This window comes from Acanthaster planci, linkage group LG01 (genome assembly GCF_054643075.1).
Source record: "Acanthaster planci isolate LZ-2023a linkage group LG01, COTS_SCS, whole genome shotgun sequence".
In the NCBI taxonomy this organism is placed as follows: Eukaryota; Metazoa; Echinodermata; class Asteroidea; order Valvatida; family Acanthasteridae; genus Acanthaster; species Acanthaster planci.
The window spans coordinates 33,291,030-33,311,585 of NC_141777.1; the positions used below are offsets into that span (position 1 = coordinate 33,291,030).

The window sequence follows — 20,556 nt, forward strand, 5'->3', positions numbered from 1 at the left end:
ACCATCTGTTTGTTGTTATAATGTAGCCAGCATCTGTTCATTTGCATTAGTTGAAAGGCACACAAAAATTGTACAAATTGTACATAATTCTAACACACTGTACTATATACATGTATGTACAGTACATGCCTGGCAGAAAGCCATGAAAGCAGGGCCAAGGCATACAGGTATAAACACACGTTCAAGATCTACGTGTACAGGCCATGGCTTAAGTTTACACATTTTGGTTTGTTGTAATATTTTCAGTATCACATTTTGTTAATGTAAACTATGCAATTTATGTGAAGCCAACATGTACCCTGTATGCACATGTACAGTGAACATGAAATACATGTATTGGATCATTAAATTTTGATTTTTTAGAAACAAGTTATTTCTACCGCTACATTTTGGTAAACTTTTAGTGAGGAAGTTTTTTCACTTAATCAAAAGAGCATTTTAAATGAAATACCTTAATACATGTACATGTACTGGTACCATCCCTCACTCACAATTAACTCACACATCAATTTTAAATTTCCAATTTTAAGCAAAATGATCAACAATAGATGACTGAAAAACACACCGGTATTGTTTTCATGTTGCAATGCATGGGCACATTAATTTATTCTAAAGTCCTTAACACCTAAACGGTATGGCCAAAAATACACCGTATGTATCATGGTATAATGTACAATAATGGTACATTGTATGATGTTCATATAAACAACGATCAGCCACAAAAAAAAACAAAAAGAACTGAGCCAGACCTTTTTCAGTACAAGTACACTGTATCCTAAATTTAAAAAAAAAATTTAAACTCAACACTGAAATTTCTAAATGATCTGGCACAAAAAGCATTCAAGTGTGTTCTTGTGAGGAATTACACATGTACATACACATGTACATAGAATGCAACATCTGGCAGGTGATAATGTATCCCTAATGTCTTGCAAGATGCAATGCAATCATTCTCACACAATGCCATACATCCTCACGGGGTGCATGGGGTAAATCTTGCTGTGATCCTGTAGATGCCAGAGGCTTTTTCCTCCTCTGGACTAGCTGCTTCAAGTTGATACACTGCACCGTCTCATCATCGATTTGTACTTGCACACAAGCAGTGGATTTCTCAATGACAGATCAGGACTCTGTTTTCCCAGTGCATGGTGAGCACCTGACATTTTGCACTGGCTTCTCACTAATTTGTCTGACAATCAATGGAAAAACCATTAACATTGCAGCTGCAACTTAATCTGCAAGTGCAGAGTACACATTGCTCATCCATTCTGTACTTCCTACATTACATGTGTACATGTATGTACATGTACATGTATGCACTGTACATGTACATGTTCTTCATTAGCCCTTCACCAATATTCATGTCAATGGAATAATTTGTCATCTGGTTAGAGATACTACATGTATAAACGAAGACACAGGGAATTCTCATCAGAGTACAGAGAGAGGGATAGGAAAATGAAATTAACTGTAATTTGTAAAATTAGAATTCGACATACTACATGTACATGTATGTGTAACACATTTATTTAAACCTATTAATTTGCAGATGACATACAGTACATGTAGGGCCTACATTTCATATTACAATCCATTTTAAAGCCTTAAGCTGCCGGTACAACATAAGTACGTACATGTACATGTAACCACAGCGATGCAACAAAATCCAGGTGAACATTCACTACCATGTATTGTGAGTCAACCTTTCTTTATTGGGTGTTTTGGTACTGCACATGTATGTAAAAGCATCCAGTGTAACCGTGCATGTACTGTACACGTACAGTACATGTACACGCATGAGGGCTGGTTCATGGGTGGCTTAAAAAAGAACATGAAAAAAATGTCAAAAATTGTGACACTGGACCAAAATCCTGTACAAGTTCATGTACATGTACATGTAAAATATCCGCTCAAGTTGAGCACATTTCAATTCATGTAAAGTTTGCTGTAAGAATTTGAGATCTCAAATTCGCTTTGGTTTCACCGTTTTTTCACCTGAAGTCTCGGTATGAACAGCCTTAGGCACGCAACCAGTGCACACATACATGTACATGTACATGTATACATGTACTTGAATACATGTACATGTAATACATACATATATGCATGTAATATATGTACAGTATGTACATGTATGCGTATACATGGGTTATTCTATAAATAAAGAGTCCAGTTGGAAAATTTCAGTTTTTAGACTTCTGAAGTGTGAACATGACTACATATGTATACATGTACCTATACATGTACATGTAGTATTACCTACATGTACATGTACCGGTATGTGCATGTATAATTTGTCACTATCTCTATTTCAAAATAACATCTTCTAAGCTACAGTGTAAGTTAAAAACTTTTTAACCTTTTAAAAGTTTGATAATAGCCTGTGAAGTCTAATGGTTAATTAAAGTCAAGTGGTACAGTGTATCTAAGTCACCTACATGTGCATGTAATTGTACCATACATTGTGCAAAAGAGTAAAATGTGTAACACTCAAGTGATCATCTCAATCTTCAACTGAATTTAAGCGCTGCCTTCTACACCTTAGCTACTGTACATGTACATGTACATGTATACTCTTAAGGCCGCCAGATCTTCAACGGATAACGCATGGTTGTCTGGCGGGGGAAACAAATGTCATTGCATGTCTTTAAAGTAGTTTCCTCTGTGTTCAATATCTTTTATTTACATGCATGTCATGTTTAATGAGGGTAAGCTCCAAGTGCACAGCACTGCTTTTCGTGGAGGCCCTCAGATTTACAAGGTGGGCCAAAGGCATACATGTATACTGTACAAGGCAGGGTGCCTCAGGCAGCCGCCAAACAGCCCATATCTGTAGAGAGGAGACAGTGAGACGCCGTTACAGTTATAGAGGTGGGAGGAAAACCACAAGGTAAAACCCACAGGATCAGATAGGGTCTGAAAACCAAATCCACATGTGGAGCGAGCCGGGAATTGAACTCGGGCTGTAGAGGTGACAGGCAAGGAAAGAACGACTACGCCAACCTGACCCCAAAATTATCAATATCAATCCTCAGACTAACATCGCACGGAAACGTTGCCAGAACACCTCATCTTACATGCATTTCTTGCCCTGAGGTTGTTGAAGTGCAGAGAATATCAATTGTGCCTTAACTGTCTTTAGCATTGTTGGGATGGTTGAATTAACAATCATTTGGATTTGTATTCACAAATGGCTGAATGGCAATTAAGTGTTTAGAGGTCAGACTCGTGTCCAAGATGTACTCGTACTTGAGCAAATATCAAAATCAGCTAATGACCACAGTTGGAACTTGACATGTACAGTTCTGCATAAACCACGATACATACGGTAAGTGCACGTGTAAGTGTACAATACATGTTGAAAGTTGCATGCACCAGTTGGTAAAATACATGTACATGTGCACATGTAGGACCACACATTCACAAACCTGGGCCCACCAGTTGCAAGGATAACAGCAGAAAAATTAAAAAAAAGAAAAAAAAAGAAATAAAGCAAAAGCTTTGCAAGGACACCTAACTAGTCAGGCACCAATCAAAACACTGATGGCTGAAGAAGGTTTTCACGGACTTGAAACCCTCAGTCAGCAATGCCTTGGTTTTGTGTTACAACCTGCCTTCTCTTGCATTTTTTATACATGTACTTAAATTTAGACATCATCCAACAAACAACGTAGCGAAACCAATAAGGTGCTTAACATCATGGTTATTATAAAGATCGAAGAAATTTCTTTCAAAGGAAATTATCAAAGTACAATGTATTTCTTTTTCAGCAATGGGCAGGTACGTACATTTATAAACTCTACATGTATGGTACACAGTACTAGTACCGGGTACCTGTACCAATACATAGCTCAAGTCCTTAGTGACATGTTGAGCATTACTAGGACTCAAATTAATCAAACAAGCATAATACTTTGTAATGGACTCCTTTTGGTGTGTACGGTACCGGTATATCTGATTTCCAATCTTAATGCAGATTCTAAGCACAATGGTATAGACCTACCCATACATGCATGTACATGTAATAGAAACAGAAGCCTCTTTGAACAAAATAGTAGCTCTTGCATTTTTCAAATTTTTTTGTGAACCATTTTTTCTAAAGTGTATATTTTGCCTCATTTGGTCATTTTTCTTTAAAACAGACTGCATTGAATCAATGCTAAAGTCCTGGTGGGAATGGTTGAGTACCGGTATATGGTGTAATTAGTCAGGCAGCCAACCATGAAGTCATGTGATCACGCATCGATTCCCTAGGCAGATCAGCAGAATGCAAAGTTTCTTTTGCTACCCAAAAAACCTGCAACATGAATGATCTACCGGTGCATACAGGTACAAGTACACTGTACTAGTAAATCAAAGCAGAACTTCAATTACAAGATATTACACATTTCCTTAAAATTGTGATGCATGGCTCTGGACAAGCTTTTACTAATATACTGATTAATTAATAAGTTCAAAACTGCAGTTGATCTAAATTCCATTTTGTGAATACGAATTCACATTGACAATGTAGGCACGGAACCAGATGAAGATTTAGAACAACCCTAAAATACAGTGCGTGTACATGTACATGCACTTACATGTACATGTTACAGCAAAAGCATATGGACAGACCAATTCGCCAGTCATCTGCCTTACCCTTGCAGGAAAAGCATATTTACATGTAGATGCAGGGTAAATTGATATGAACTTGTACATGTGTATCAATCAGTTACACACGTAGTAACTGTCTTGTACATGTACATATACAGTGTAGACACACCTGTACACCTACATGTACACGTACTTCCAAAGATAACAAATACAACTGTCATGGCTGTTCACTGTTCCTGTACACACAGACATGGTTCTGAAGCCAAAATTATGATCTTGGCACCAGAGTGAAGTGAGGAAACAGGTAAATTCGAAACCAAAAGGCACCTGCAGGGTGCCTTACAGCCATTTTACTTTACACAGGGTTGTAATAGTATGGTCGGGGACCAAACCACAATCTAGCAACGACACCAGACTATGCATACGCTGCTTGTTTGTGCAACGATGATGTAATTTTTGAACTACATGTATTTTGCGATCATGGTTCACAGATGACTTTGATCTCTTTGTCGGCAAAAAGCTTCAATACAAATACAAATTCCTCAGAATCAAATTTAAAGGAAACATTGCTACCCAAGATCTAAATGAAACTGTCCTTTCATTTGGTATCTATAAAGGTGGATCAAGGAGATTTTTTGGTTCAATCTTGCACTGGCTTTGTATAATTCGGTGGGCAGGAGAGTCTTATTCTGCTGATGAAAGCGTTTATGTGGAAAAATAAAGCTCTGCCGAAGTTTACTTTAGGCATGAAAATGTTGCCATTAAAAATTTCCATCGATTCTCAGTGGCAAAATTTATGTCTACAGTGGCGATTTTCCAAAATCCTAGCGATCGCAAACAATTTTGCCATAGATTCCAATGGTCATTGCGGTAACAGCGGCCATGTTGGCTGCCAGCATTTCAAATCTCGTTATTTTCCCAAAATCGTGCGGGGAAATTACATCATGTTGTTACGCCCCAACTATAGCATCAGTCCCAACTATAGTTGGGCCCGTCCCAACTATAGTTGGGCCGGTCCCAACTAGAGTTCCACAATTGGGTCGGCCCAACTACAGCAGAGAGGTCCTGTGTGCATGATGTGCCCAGCATGTGCCAAAATCATATTGTTTACAAATGTCATGTCATTGGTCATAGGGCTAAGTGCCACATTTTTGATGAATTGTGTCAAGTGTGAGACACATTGACATGGATAATGTTGAGACATTTCCCACAGACATTGGTCAAGAATAGTTGGGCCAGCCCAACCGCAGCACTACAGTTGGGACTGTCCCAACTATAGTTGGGACTTATGCTATAGTTGGGGCGTAATAATATCACGGGACCTGATAAAAATGACGTCATTGCCGCTTGAACAAGCAACATACATCGTACATGACATAAGCAGAAACTAGGGACGCTGCTAGACTGTGGTTTGGTCCCCAACCTGCTTAAATCGGGGTTCAGTTCAAATCTGAGTTGGGGTTAACAGCATTACACAAATGGAAGGATATTTTTATTAGTCTGATCATGGTCAGATTGGACCGTGGATGAAGGAATGACTAAGTTTAGTCAGACAGTGTACATGTACATGTATGTAGCCTCATTAGTCTATAGTCAGTGCATATGGATAGGCCTAGGCCTGACGTTCATGAGGCTTGCCTAACGTTACACTGTAACTTTACACAAATTACAGACTCAACATTTTTTTAATTCAGATATCATGCAAGAAATGTTTCGATGCAAACAAGAACACAAACTCATTTTACGTCGTTTCTGAAACAAGAATACTACCTTACGGTTCCAGGTACACGAAAAAGCCTCTTCGTTATTTCAGACTCCAGCGTTCACGATCGTTAGATCGTTCATGTGACAGCTCCTCGAAAACGTTAACGAAGCACCTGACACCGGACCCTCGACACAGCCACTGCAAACCCCCCCCCGCAAAAAATTGTTCGAAACCCTGACTGACAATATTACCAAATAAGCACTTTACTTAATATAGCGAGAACCCGACTATTATTTTGGACGAATGGGGGCGCTGTCATCTTCGATCTTCACCGGTACGGTATCGTACCGGCGCATTATGTGCATTGATGTTCATCTGCATGTAGTGTAGCCACACTTCCTCGCTATTCTACATGTACGTCCCGAGGTAGGGCTTTGCTAATGCTAAGTCAAAAATACATTGTATCAGCCGTCGAGTTTGTACAGTTTTCACTTTTACGTAGGCCCTAAGATTCTGTTTTAAGAAAGAGTTCCATATGCCTATGGACAGCAGACTGTGTTTTCTAACATGTCTAAATCTTTGAACGATTTGGCATGCTTGGTTTGGTATTTTTGTTACGCCCAACTACAGCATCAGTCCCAACTATAGTTAGGCATGCTAGTTGGGCCGGCCCAACTACAGCACAGAGTCATATCGTTTACAGTGTCATGTCATAGATGAAGTGCCATATTTTAGATGAACTGTGTCAAGTGTAAACTAAGATGCATAAACTTGGATAAGGTTGAGAAAATTTCTATATGGGGGCCTAGAAATTGGTCAACAATAGTTGGGCCAGCCCAACTGCAGCACTACAGTCGGGACTGTTCAGTTGGGGTGTAACATTTTCCCTCCGAACCTAACTAGTATTTCCTGAACAGTAAGGCACTACTCCGTAGGCCTTACTGAGTCCATCTTTTTGATGGTTCGGTATGCTATGGCATTTGAAAAGTGCCCTGCAATCATCAGGTGATCATCCCAGAGAAAACCTCCATTTGGAACTACTGGGCTTGAATGTATTTTGTAGCATTTAACCTATATTATTGGCAAAAAATGAGGTTTTTTCTACCATCCTCACCTCTCATTCCTCGATGATCCATACACATCTGCATCACTTTTTAGTTTGCTTCCCTGACCACAGATTTCCCTGAGGTCTCTATACATAATCTTAGCGTGAGCTAGAACTATAGGAACTGGTATCCAAAGCAACAAAAATGTACGTTACGTGAATACGCTGCGCCTGTTTTTGTCACGCTACGTACGGCCACAAATGTCATAGCTTCCAGAACCATCAAAAAGATGAACCCAAGAAGGCCTAAGGAGTAGTGCCTTACTGCTCAGGAAGTACCTCCTAACCTGCCTAAAATGAACTTTTCTGGGCATGCATTTGCTTTTTGCAGTGGTGTAGCTAGGATTTTACTGGGGGGGGACAAAGCGGGCACCAGCATCTTACATGTACATGTATGCGAGGGGCACCAGCTTGCAGTGGTGGGGTGTTTTGGGGCTAGTTTTTGTTAGCCTTGTTCAATATCCATCACTCTGTTGTGTTTTCAGTGGGGGGGAGGGGGAATTTGTGGAGGAGGCATGTGCCTAACTGTAGACCTAACTGTAATCATGGTAGGCCTGTGTGACTTCCAAATTTTACTTCAGTCAGTCAGTCTTACTTTATTTACCACCACAAAGATAGGATAAATACACATTATTTAGATTGTTTATATAATTAGGGTGGACGGGGGTCACTAAAAAGCAAAGCTTGTCAAGAAAAGGCCCCATGTTAATTAAGTTAAAGTTACATCAAGAGATTACACATGTACACATACAACATAAGACAATATAAATTAATAAAACATGGACATACGTATGACAAGTAAACCCTTTATCTGTATCTATAAATAATTATTTAACAAGTACATGTAAGTCTTATATTTAGTTTTAAATACTGACTTACTGTCAATACTTTTTAACGAGGAATCTAATGAACTCCATAATTTTGGTCTCTCGTGTTTTATCGTGGTTGCAGCAAGCTCAGTGCACGATAAAACCCGGCGGAAATCAGTACGTTGGTTTGTATAATAGTGATGAACATTTTCATTTCAATTTTAGGGCCTAGGCAGGGTAGGTAGGCCTAGTAGTTGGAACTCCACCCACAACCACTTCGCCCACAACCATGTTGCACATTTGCCACTTGGCACATTTACCACTCTGCCCATTAACCACTTCGCCCACATACCACTTCGCCCACGTGCCACTTCGTCCGCACAAAATTTCGGGTGGTGATAATGCATGCCCTAATTTCACTAATCGACAAATCTCCATTGCATGCAACGGATATAAAAATAAAAACATCAGGATTTTGACACAGTGGCCCTAAATGTATTTTCAAAAGCAGTGTTTCTGTCACAATGCTCTGAAGTTTTCCAACAGGGTGCACTGTACTGGGACTTCATAAAAAATAGTAAATATGCAAAGAGGACTCTAATTCTATGAACTAAGTCACAGAAATATTTCTGAAGTTTTTGATCATTTTGTATCAAATCTGGGTTGGCAAACTTGGGAATGTACTTTATGTTGTTGCAGGAGTGGCTCAGGTATTCCACGTCAAAGAAAACTTCGACAGTTTCTAAATCCATCAATTCATACATGTATCTTAAATATTACTACACGTATTTGATATTTTTATCTTTCCCAGCAATCAGAGTGGATTCAGGAAGGGTTGTGTGGTTGTTCTACTGTGTCTTCCTCTCCAATTTGATAAAGGCCATGGGCGAATTGGCTCGTGGGCTAAGTGGTTGTGAGCAAAGTGGTATATGAGTGAAGTGACCGACACCAGGTTATTTGGGGACCTCATTCCTATAAGCCTTATCGCTAATACTGCATGAGCGATTTGGCACAATGTTAGGCACTGTGGGAAGGGAAATAGGGCAATCTTGCTCCTTTTCCTTCCCACAATGCCTTTCTACCATTGTGCAAATTACCCCTGCGGTTAGCGATAAGGCCATGAAGGTTTAAGCCTACATGTACATGCGAGACCTAACAACTGTTGCTGTATAATTTCACCACCTATTGCCAAGTCTGGTTGACTGGTTGGTTTTCACTGTAAGTGGTGAAATAAGGGGCCTGGTGGCTACATGGTCAGGGACATTACATTTAAACCTTATCAGTTCCGAATGCTACAAAGTACTACTTAGTAGTAAAATGTAGTACTCAGCCCTGTCGCTTGTAAGAGGACATGACATTATTATTCTCTGAAGCCATAAAATACAATAGAGAAGACAATGTACCATACATTGCTGTGGTACAATGAATGCATGGTTTCATTGTTCTCTGTAGGAGTAACGATGGAATAAACCTAGCCAGAAATAGTAATTCGTAGTGCTAGGTCCTTCAGGCTCAGAGTGTTACATACATGTAGTATTTTGTAGTACTGAGTTCTCTAAGCCAAACAACGCCCAGTACTATTAGGGTTAACTGTTGGATCATGGACGAAGGACACATCCTCCATGGTTGGATTCACCTAGGTAGATGACATCATGCTGAATAACTTTAGGGGCGATGTTGTGAAAAGAGAACACGGTTTTGTGTTTTCAGGGAAATTATGAGGGGAACTCTTGAGTGTTTAACATGTGACACGTGATGGAGTTTTCTCCTAATTTAGGCCTAACTCCATATTTCTAAAAAAAAAGGGTCAGCACAATAAAGAGAGAATTGCCTTTGGCTTTTTTTGTGGGGGAGTGATCAGTTTTGCAAGATTAAAATGACAAAAACTGGGGGGGTGTCTCTATATACATAATCCCTCTAGAGTTACAGCATTACACAATTATTGCCAGTCTGTAAGGTTTAAATTTCCGCTTATCATGTTACTGCAATTTTTATGCACACTTTTCTTCAATTCCGGCGTGCCACGATCAAGTCCATTCTGTATGCAATTTTTTTCCTTTTTTTTCTTCTTTTATTTTCTTGATAAATGTACATAAATCAATTATATTTGCTTGCGTAGCTTGTAACACATCAAAAGGGATAACACATATCCTAAACAGTCAAATTTAGCAGTGAAAATAGAAAAGCATTCACTTAGAAATCACGCAGAATTTTTCAGACCAGGGTCTGTGTACAGGGTGTCAAATGATGTCCATGTATGGAACTCTTTCCATTTTCTTTTTTTTCTCAATCTGATCGCATGTTTACTTTTATGCTTGTTTTTCCTTTAATTTTTGGCGGATTTGTACCCAAACTGAAAAAGAAACTGGCGTACAAGGCATGCTCAAATCCCTCATGTTCAGCTCCCTGTACGGTGTAACACTGATCTGGTTATTGCAGTACCACCACGAGAGGGGGAAATTAAAATGTTATATTGATTGGCAGTGATAATTGACTAATGCCATTTAACTATAGAATTTGATGGTCTTGTTACAGCTACCGTTTTACATGCACATGCTTACCCACTTCATTACTTGCAAGGTATTTTTACATGATGGCCAATTTCCAGACAGCAAAAGGAACAAATTTAACACAAGTAACTATCCGTGCATACTAGCCTAGTTACATGTAGTCTATTTAATTGATTTATCATACATGTAGCATTCCTCCCTCATGTTTGTTGATTACATTCATCAAATAGTTTGAGAGGACTTCAATTTTTCTGTCTACTTCCTCCACAAAATATCAATTGTGTCACAGTCAAACAACATGTATTGGCAAGAAAAGATTGCCAAGGCTAATAAAATGCAAACAGCAAGTTAACACTGGATGCACAGGCATGACCTGATGACAGGTAATTTTGAACTCTGCAGTTGTACAAAAGTTAGGATTGCTAGACCTATTGCTACATGGACGTGTCGGTGGTTTACATCACAAATTATTTGTAATGACTGGACAAATGACCTGAAACGAAACTGGAAAATACCAACCATTAAAAAAAATCGGGAACTGGAATTTTTTTTTTTATAGATGTTTCTGCTACAGCAGTTCAACCGACTTGTCTCTCGGCAGGCACTAGGGACAGCGTTAAGCATTACCGACAATTGTTCAGCTAAGTTTAGGTAAGTGGGAATACATGTAGCTAGAAATATCTAGCACTAGGCTCATTGACAAATTTCCCAGTACTTCATTGGGTTATTTTGGCACTTTTCTCATTTCAGGTGAATATTTTTCCATTCCGACAAGGTATCAACTTAACACTCTCCAATTTAATGGAACAAACTTTCATGAAGCAAAGAATCCACTCAAGGGGTAAATACATGTGTAATTCAGATTCAATACAATTTAAGGGGCATTTTTCTGGGCTACTTGGGATATGCACAACCAACTCGTCAAGCTTATTGAACTGTGTACAAAAAATTGAGTACAGGTCCTGGACCATGTGAACAAAGACACAAGGGGCTCTGACCATTCACACAACATGATTCTACGTGCTGTTACCTTGTTCCATAGTTTGATAATGTTGAGCAATGTGTCCCCAAGCTGCTCTCCCCTCCGGGGACAAGGTTGACAATTTTCTTTGTACAAAGTTCTGAAGGCTTGACAAATTAGACAGTTGTGCATACTGATATTAGTGCAGGAAATATCTCTTTTTGTCTGGTTCAGCTGAGTTATACATGTATTTACACATTGGGTGGATTGCTGCTTAATGAACGTTTACTCCGTTAAACTGGTGAGTGATAAATTGATACCATGACCAAAGCGGAAAATAGCAGCCTGAAAAGGGAAAATATCAACCTGCAAAGGGAAAATAGCAGCCTGAAAAGGGAAAATATCAACCTGCAAAGGGAAAATATCAGCCTGAAAAGGGAAAATATCAACCTGGAAAGGGAAAATATCGACCTGAAAAAGGAAAATATCAGCCTGAAAAGGGAGAATATCAGCCTGAACAGGCAAAGTATCAGCCTGAACAGGCAAAATATCAGCCTGAAAAAGGAAAATATCAGTCTGAAAAGGGAAAATATCGACCTGGAAAGGGAAAATATCGACCTGAAAAAGGAAAATATCAGCCTGAAAAGGGAAATCGCCAAAAACCCAATGAACCCATTACTTGTGCTTCAGGGGAATCTCCCAATGTCATGAGCCTAGCAGTAGATATTTCTAGTTTAAGTGAGAAATGTACACATGATTCTGCTAAACAAATAGTGTGTCTTGGAAAGATTTGGTGAAGATTCTGGATGTAAGGCCAGGTCCGAAATGGGCTTGCAGAGCTACGGCTGGGTCTACTGTCAGCACGTCTCTGTGTATTTCCAATGGAGTGAAGACCTAGACCTAGCTCTAGACAAGAGATTGAAATGCAGCCTAATTTATCCTTTCAGCGAGATTGTGTCCTTTACTATTATTTAGTCGGGTTTGCAGTTTGATATTATCTTGTCATCTCCATGTAGTGACTCGAACAGTCAGAAGCTAATTGATAGTCAAGATTTAACAACTTTTATGTGGCCAAACTTGTCTTGGCAGCACAACCAACCCTGCCATGAGCATCATCCTCCTGTCTAGGCTACGCGTCGTCGACAACTCCGCCCTGGGGGCGGCCGCTGCCCACAAGCCGCCCCGCTGCATCATGGTCTACAACAAGCAGCGCATCGGCAAAGTCGGGGACAAGATCCTGGTGGCCATCCGAGGCCAGAAGAAGAAGGCCCTGATCGTGGGCACCAAGCAAACGGGTCCCAGGATGACCCCGCGCTTTGACACCAACAACATCATCCTGTTGGAGGACAACGGGAACCCCACTGGCACCAGGATCAAGGTGCCCATTCCGTCCCATCTCAGGAGTCGCAAAGACCTGTCCAAAGTGTTTGCCATCGCAACAACTTTTGTATGACCCCAGCCGCATCTCTTAATCGCCTTTGGGCAATAACTGTACAGGAACTGACTTACGTTGGAGTGAGGAGTTTATTTGCATACTGTTGAGAGATGAAATGTCCATCAAGACAATCTTGCTTTCGTTTGAGAGGTTTAACTAATACCCCACTATGACGTTGCTCCGTTCATAGCATTTAATAGTGGTCTGCAGTAGAGGAAACCAGGTACCTTATTTAAGTAAATCACAGGGACCTACATGTCGTTAACCTAAAAGAAACCCCATCCCAAACTTCAGCGAAAAAAAAGGATATTGTTCAAATGCTGTGCCAGTTCTGTCTTACTCAAAACTTTCATCACAACATTTGGACATACATGTACATGCAGTGTTTCATCGCCCATGATGCCTCATCAGATTTTTATTTTAAAATTTCCCGTTTTTGAAATTGAGTAGGAGGACCCAGGCCTATGTTTATCAACCAGTTCCTGACTTCAGCAGTTGGGTAGTGGGGCTCCCAGTTCTGTTGTTCAGCCTAACTTTTTCTCAACCACTTCACACTGCAATGGTTTTCTGCAGCAGGAACGCAGGCAACTTTTTCATACAGTCTTGCAATTTCTGCTCATCTTAGTGGGTGACGAGCATGCAGACCCTCACACTTGAGTGGTTTCCGTTTATGTTGTACTCAAACAGAAAATCCGACTTGTCTCTGGAGGGTGACTGTGTGTTACATGTATACACTGATGTGGCTGTTTACTAGATGTGGTCGTCGTCTTAGCATATTGGTCTACACCCATGCCTTGGAGGCTAGAAAAGATGAACTTTCACAGACTGTCCGTGAATATAGGAATGTGGGAAACTATATTCCCTGCCATGAATCATTTGTGCATAGAAATAAGGACATGTGAACGTTACAAGTTACTCACGTTTCATATACTTGAGTACATGATGTACCCTGGCATAAAATCTGAGACCATCAGCGCCAGTAATGCATATATTTGTACACACATAAGCAAACTCTTTGTGTAGATCTGCACATCACAATATCTTTCAAAGATGACTAGAAATGGGTAGATAAATATAGGCTTCCATGTAAACAACTTGAGCATGGCATCATTCCATAATAAACTACTGGTAGCTCTGGGCATGGTTCTACTTTAAGCCAAAAGTCTGAAATTTTAAAATGGCACAATACCATAACTGAGTATGACACCAAGATTGCTGACTCATAATCGTTTGTTTGACATTTGTTCACCCATTCTTTTTATCTTTTGGCTTTTATACCCAGTGGTGCTATAGCTATATGGCCTGATGAGTTTCAGAGAAATTAGTATCGTAGTGTGATGTGAATGGAATGCCTAATGTCTGATTAATCATCTCCCGCTGCCGCTCATTGTGAGAAATGGGAGAGTTGAGACGTTTAAAAAAAAGTCAGTTTTCAGAATAATTCACATTTCTTTCAAATACACCCTGTAGATATTCTAAACGAATTTCTAAAATTCTTGGCATTTATTGAAAACCACAGAACTGAAGGTACCCACCCGTTTTTTATTTTTTTCCACATCAGTAAGCTTCATGAGACATAAAGTGCATTCGCGAAGAAATGAAGTCCATCCCTCGTTGCTTTAGCACGTGTGTACTTTTTCTTCAGTGATACACTTACGAGGGAGGTCATATACGCTCAGGTTTATATATTGGCAGTACAAAGCAATTTCCACCGGTCTAACCAGTGCTGAAATCACACACTGAGAAACTAAAAGTTAACCACAGGGAAGGTGAAAAATCCAACTTTGTAGTTTAGGGGTGAACAGATGCGGTGAAATGAAATATTTCAGGGGTTATTGAAAGATGATTGTTACCCTAACAGTCTAAAATCCTTTGATTTCAATATGATTTTACTTGCACCCTTGGGGGTTAGGTTTAATAGTCTTGCTTGACGAGTATTGGTCTATAAGACAAGTGAGGAAAACCTGAAGGGTGGATTTAGCTATCAGAGCTTTTCTGTTGATAAGATCAAACATTTTGATGCATGCTCGTTGCGTTGAAAAACTTGTGGAATACCAGTACATATACATGTCAGGTTGCAAGATCCTGTTATTATTTAAGCCTACTAAGTGACTAATAAAAATAAATGCAAGATTTACTGATGCGGCTCTAAAATTCCCTTTGTGGCGGGGTTGAACAAAGACGTTATATGGAATTTAGATTTTAGTGAGCAGCGAATAACGTCTGATTGAAAGATGTTCGGAAAAATATGGGGGAGTCCTTAAAAAATGAAAGTTGGGAAACTAGTGGACGTTCGATTAAAGAATAGCTTGCATAAATTACAACAATCTCACAAAAAATCTCTGTAACAAGATTCTTTTTAATCTGGCGGGGACCTTCCACTGAATAAGAAACAGAAACGTGATGCAACACTGTCACAGTTGCATGCAAATAATGTACGGTCTCCTTGTAGTGTGTAAATCTTTCTTTTCACCCCTTCAAAAGCTGAGAACGAGAGAGACCGGATTAAGCCCTGGCGGTAATCTCTTGCCTTCGGCAGGGTAAAGGCAGACCAGTATGACCCTAGAAGTCAAACTTCAATCCAGTGACGGACGGCAAAGATTAAATCCGGTTTCCAGATGACGTTGTTAAGTACAAATTTACAATTGATGTTAAATTCTTGGGTGCCTTTACGCTTAATCATGCACGCCTAATTCTCCATCATTGTTCCCTTGAATTCGTCTTGCTTTAAACTTACGAGAATTAGAAACTGTTAAATTCTTAGAGCCGCTGTTCGGAACTGCACTTGTAAAATCCACTTGAAAGAAACGCCCCAAACACTTCACGGCATACCTTTGGTTGGCTGAGCTCTCTTGAAAACACTCATCTTAAAAAAGGGAACTGCTGGTAGGGGAGCAGCTTGGACGGAAGGTCGGTCCGTCTTTTGGATTGCAGCTCAAGGAGGCAGGATTAGACAAAACTTCACCTAACTTCTTCTTACCCCCGTCGTTTCCATATACTTGACGAAATCGATACAAGCCGCATTTTGTGGAAAGGATGGTCTTATTTGCACAATCTGCGTTGTTTACTCGGTTGCAGATTGTTTCACTGTTTTAGAATGTATGAATGAACATTGCCCTACATCCTATCTGGAGCCTCATTGTCCATGGTGCGAGAAAATTGGTGCTGTTGCTACCGTGCAGAGATTATGATAAACCCTATTATGGATATGAAGAGAGCAACCTGTGACCTTGCAGAAAAAGGAAAAGTGCAAACCAGCATTCCCAGCTTTCAACCATGATCCACATGGCACCGCTTACATATATATAAATGTAAAAAGTGTTTGGTATCTTCGGCCTTTTGCACGCACCGAGCGAAAATGCACAATAAATTTCACCAGTGGATGTTGTGTTGAAACGTGTGATAATGAAACCTGCCGTGGCCATTAAGCAAGATCGACAAGATGTCTTTGCGAATAATTATCGTGGGTTCCATTATGAAAACTAAAAGTAAACAAATACACCTCGAGATTAAATTACACGACTGGTAATCAACTCCCAGCTGGCAATGTAAACATACAATTCAAATGCTGTAACTAATGATGGCACGGTTGCTATGTCCAGTGTTTGTCAACACAACAGGACAGACACGATGCCCTTTAAAAATACAAACTGCCTGCCTCTGAATACTTGCAGGATTAATGATGTTTGGAGAAGCCGTGTGCGCGTGATAGATGAAAAGATACATTTCATTTCTACGGTTTCTCGGCGATGTGTTATTTTCGAGCAAGTCGTGCTCCGTCAATCCATTACCGGTACAATATAGTTCTAAGGAGTTTTGCGTCTTCGATAAACTTATATGAAAGGAAATTATTTAGACTGGAACAAACTTGATCTTTTACAAATGAACTACTGACAAAACTCTACGGTTTGGCGATAAAATGCACTCTATTTTGGAGGCCAGCTTCCTTTCAAATTGAATCATTGAAATCGACTCCCTGTAGCGGTGCACCGTTATCTCCAGCCGTCCAACCAAAATAGACGGAGGTTCCCCGGGGGCTTTGGAGGTTGAAAACCTACATATGCTCCTTATCTGTCATTCATGCCCAGAGCATCATCTTCTTGGTAACCTCTCGCCCCAATGAGGATTGACAAAGGTTCGGAACGGTGCCTTTTATCGGGGAGGCTCTACCTGTTGTGTACCTGCTGGTGGTGGCCCATTGTGGTCCTACTCTTGGAAAAGATCGTCCGCAAATCCCTGTAGGTCAAACACTCGTCCCAATTTGCGCATCTCTTCAAAGGATCTAGAGTCTTTGTCTCTGCCACCATGCTAAGAGACAAGATCTGTTTGCTGGTGAAGTTGTTTAAGGAGATGATCCTCATCTGAGGGCCGTGGATTAAATCATATTTTGCCGATGCTCATATCACTGGAAGACATCTGCAGATATGGAAGTGGCGGAAGTTGGACAGACGAAATGACTTCTTACTTCTCAGCAATGCAGCACAGCAAAAGACCGAACTCCAGCAACGAAGCGCCTTTGAAACTTGTCATGGCAACAGACGGAACAGTCGTTAATTAAAGTGTTTGGACTAGTGATTTTGACCTAAGCACATGAGCGACCTCAAGTAAACTAGCTGTGATGTCTCCGCAAGACATCTTCAAAGCCGTGGACCAGAACTGTATCCTCTAGCGGAATGTAACAGTGAAAACTGCTGGTGTTTACTCTTGGAGCCCTTACGTCAAGAGAATGGTGAAAAGCGGGACTTGATGTCGATAATGTTTACCCTGTCGAACATCTTAATGTCGATCATCTAGAAGTATATTGTACCGTTTGATACTATTTGAAGTCTTTCCAAATCAATTTCTTTTGGAATACATCCAAATAATGCACTTTAGCAACTGACATTAGTACACGGTAATCGTTGATCATGAGTGCAGCAACAAAGATTGTGAACAAACGGCGGAGCATTACTCTTGCTGAAGTGGACCTAGTCAACTCTAACGCTTTCAAACAGACACAGCAGAGCCTTGATAAGCAAAATCTGCGCTTGGACAAGTGCCACGCAGACAGCATGTTGCTTCATAACCGAGAGTACGCAGAGCTCAAGCGGTTCCTGTACAGTATCCGTGCCGTCAACTCTGACGGTGGACCCGGTGCGTCTTTGGACGACGGTTTCGTCGCGGGCACGGGGAAGAGTTTGGTACGTGCCGTCACTGCACCCAGTAAAGACAGCCTTGCCCTGGTTCCCGACGATGGGTCTAACAAGCAACCGACCAGACCGAATACGGTAGCCGAGCCACCCAGCAATCACCGAAAAAACAGGCAGAGGTCTGTGAGTGATAGTGCTTTGCCAGTCAATGGTGACTCAGGTAAACATGGGGCTGTCAGCGAGCCGACCTCACCACGGAAGGGGAGCCTAAACGGTGGCGATCATCGCTTACCGCGCCTGATGCTCCCGTCCTCATCGCCCATCCCGGAGGACCAGCCAACATGGAAGCAGTCGAGACGGACGTCAGAGACTTCGCACGATGCAAGTGCTCCTCGTCCACCGCAGACTAAAGAAAAACCTAAGTCTCACACCATAACATTGGAATTCAACATGAAGAGTGACAGCGGCGGGCGGAGACTGTCCCGATCAACATCCTTCGAAAGTCAGCTAAGCGTGCCTATCCGGAGGCATTCCAGAAGCCCCATTCCAGAAGTGAACAATAACGTTGATCAGCAGAAACATCTCTCATCATCCCTGCCTCTGCCTTCAAATGGAAGCAACGGTGTGTCCTACACGGTTCCCTCTCTGAGCCATCTACACCCCAAGGGAATCAACCATGACCCGTCTGGCTCCTCGTCCAGCCGTTCGTCTTCCCCGGCCCCTAAAACGGGCTTACCGACCCGGAGGCATTCTGTGGCCCACCCTATCTCGTCCACCTCCATTCGCAAGAGCGTGGAGATCTCGGAGGGCTTCGCCATGGACACCAAGGCTTACGATCCCAGCGTCCACGCTGACGCTACCGGCCGGCGGTACTCCGCGTCGGAGGACGGCAGCTCCACCGGCCCAATCGCTGGGCGCTCCCTGCTGCCGCTCAAATCCACCGCGGGGCCCAGGGTGTCCCACGCCAAATCCATGGAGGTGATGGTGGCGTCTCAGAAGCAGATCTTGCAGAGGAGAAAGACGCTGTCGCAGTTGAACACACGGCTCCTGACTGCAGGAGAGTGCATCGAGATACAGAACAAACGACGAGACAGGATTCATGGCAGCCAAGGGGAGGACGTAATGAAGGGTGGTGTGTTTACCAAAGATCCGTTCTTTGTTAACCGTCCTGGTAATAATCCGACAAGGAAAAACAGTACCTCTAGTAAAAAGGTGACACCTTCAGTTAAAGACTGATACTGTTATATCTTTCAGAAAAAAATCCTGAGTCAAGTTTGAATCTCCGTTTTCGTGATAAAAACTCTAGTTTCTAACCTTTATTTGGGCTTTGATCACAAAAGACTTTGCACTTTCATTGCTCAGGATAACTTTTTTTAAATTCAATGTACAAGTCGGAAAAAAAACCGTTTCATCCTAAATTGGCTTTTGGCAGGTCCAGTTCACATCTATAACCTTCCTGATGTGGGTGCAGTGGGACTTGACTTTATAATTAATAAACAAATTCGCAGTGCCCTTGAATTTAGTCGCGTTCCCGAGTCTGTCACAAAAACCGTAAAGGTTTTGCAACAACCGCCAGGAATCTAAACGTGTTCTTCTATCGTATGCTTTTCTATGTAATATAAATAATGCACTTATCACTTAGAGCTCAGTTGCTATTTTTTTTATCGCCTTCGTATATATGACACAAATTGCAAAATTTTGTACCCGTTGTTAAGTTTGTTGTAATTCTTTTATGTGTTATTTTTTTTTAATATTCTGGGATAATCATGAACACTTTCGAATCGATAATTCAATAGATCGGCAAATCTGGGTTCTCAGATCTCAAAAGTATCACTGAAAATGTATATGTCAAGCAGTCGTTCTTGCAAGTGTTAAATCCTCCGACATGAAGAAATTGAAGGCTTAAACAATATTCTCATTTTTGGTTTTCTCCCCTTTTTCTCTTTCAATACGGTTACATTTTCTGCTAAGTACATTTGCCACTTGCGTTACGATTCTGACAATAAAAAGTGTTTGCTGTGTATTCAGGTTTTTAATTTTAAAAACGAGTAGTCATTTCTAAGACATGCTGTATATTTCGTACATCACGTATCTACAAAGTGTTACGATGAATAAGTTCTTGGATTAAAAAGTATCTCTCAATTTCACCGCATGTTGATCAGTGAGGAAACAGGCCAAAGCCTTGCAAGGCTCTTTTGTTGAAATTTGCATATAACCGATAACAGATTTGAAGGCTAACATGGATTATGACGTACACTCACCCATAAATGATACTCAGGAAACTAAATCCAGCTAGTGGTCTGGAACGG

General features: G+C 41.0%; 2 protein-coding genes across 9 annotated transcripts in view; one reads left to right on the top strand and one right to left on the bottom strand.

The window, feature by feature from the left end:
* The window catches only part of LOC110986312 (osmosensitive cation channel TMEM63C-like), a 58,382-nt gene extending 51,877 nt beyond the window's left edge, over positions 1-6,505 (bottom strand). For 7 of the 8 annotated variants that reach the window (XM_022248078.2, XM_022248083.2, XM_087136152.1 and 4 more), the window contains exon 1: positions 6,364-6,505. The gene's annotated coding sequence lies outside the window, so the exon portion shown is untranslated. The remainder of the gene's footprint in view (positions 1-6,363) is intronic. The other variant, XM_022248077.2, reaches the window with a different exon arrangement.
* Positions 6,506-6,680: 175 nt separating this feature from the next.
* Positions 6,681-15,255, top strand: mrpl14 (mitochondrial ribosomal protein L14). The gene is made up of 3 exons (XM_022248114.2): positions 6,681-6,724; positions 11,282-11,373; positions 12,773-15,255. Exons 2-3 carry the CDS (start codon positions 11,282-11,284, stop codon positions 13,134-13,136), a joined length of 456 nt encoding a protein of 151 aa, XP_022103806.2. The 5' UTR covers positions 6,681-6,724; the 3' UTR covers positions 13,137-15,255.
* The last annotated feature ends 5,301 nt before the right edge of the window (positions 15,256-20,556 follow it).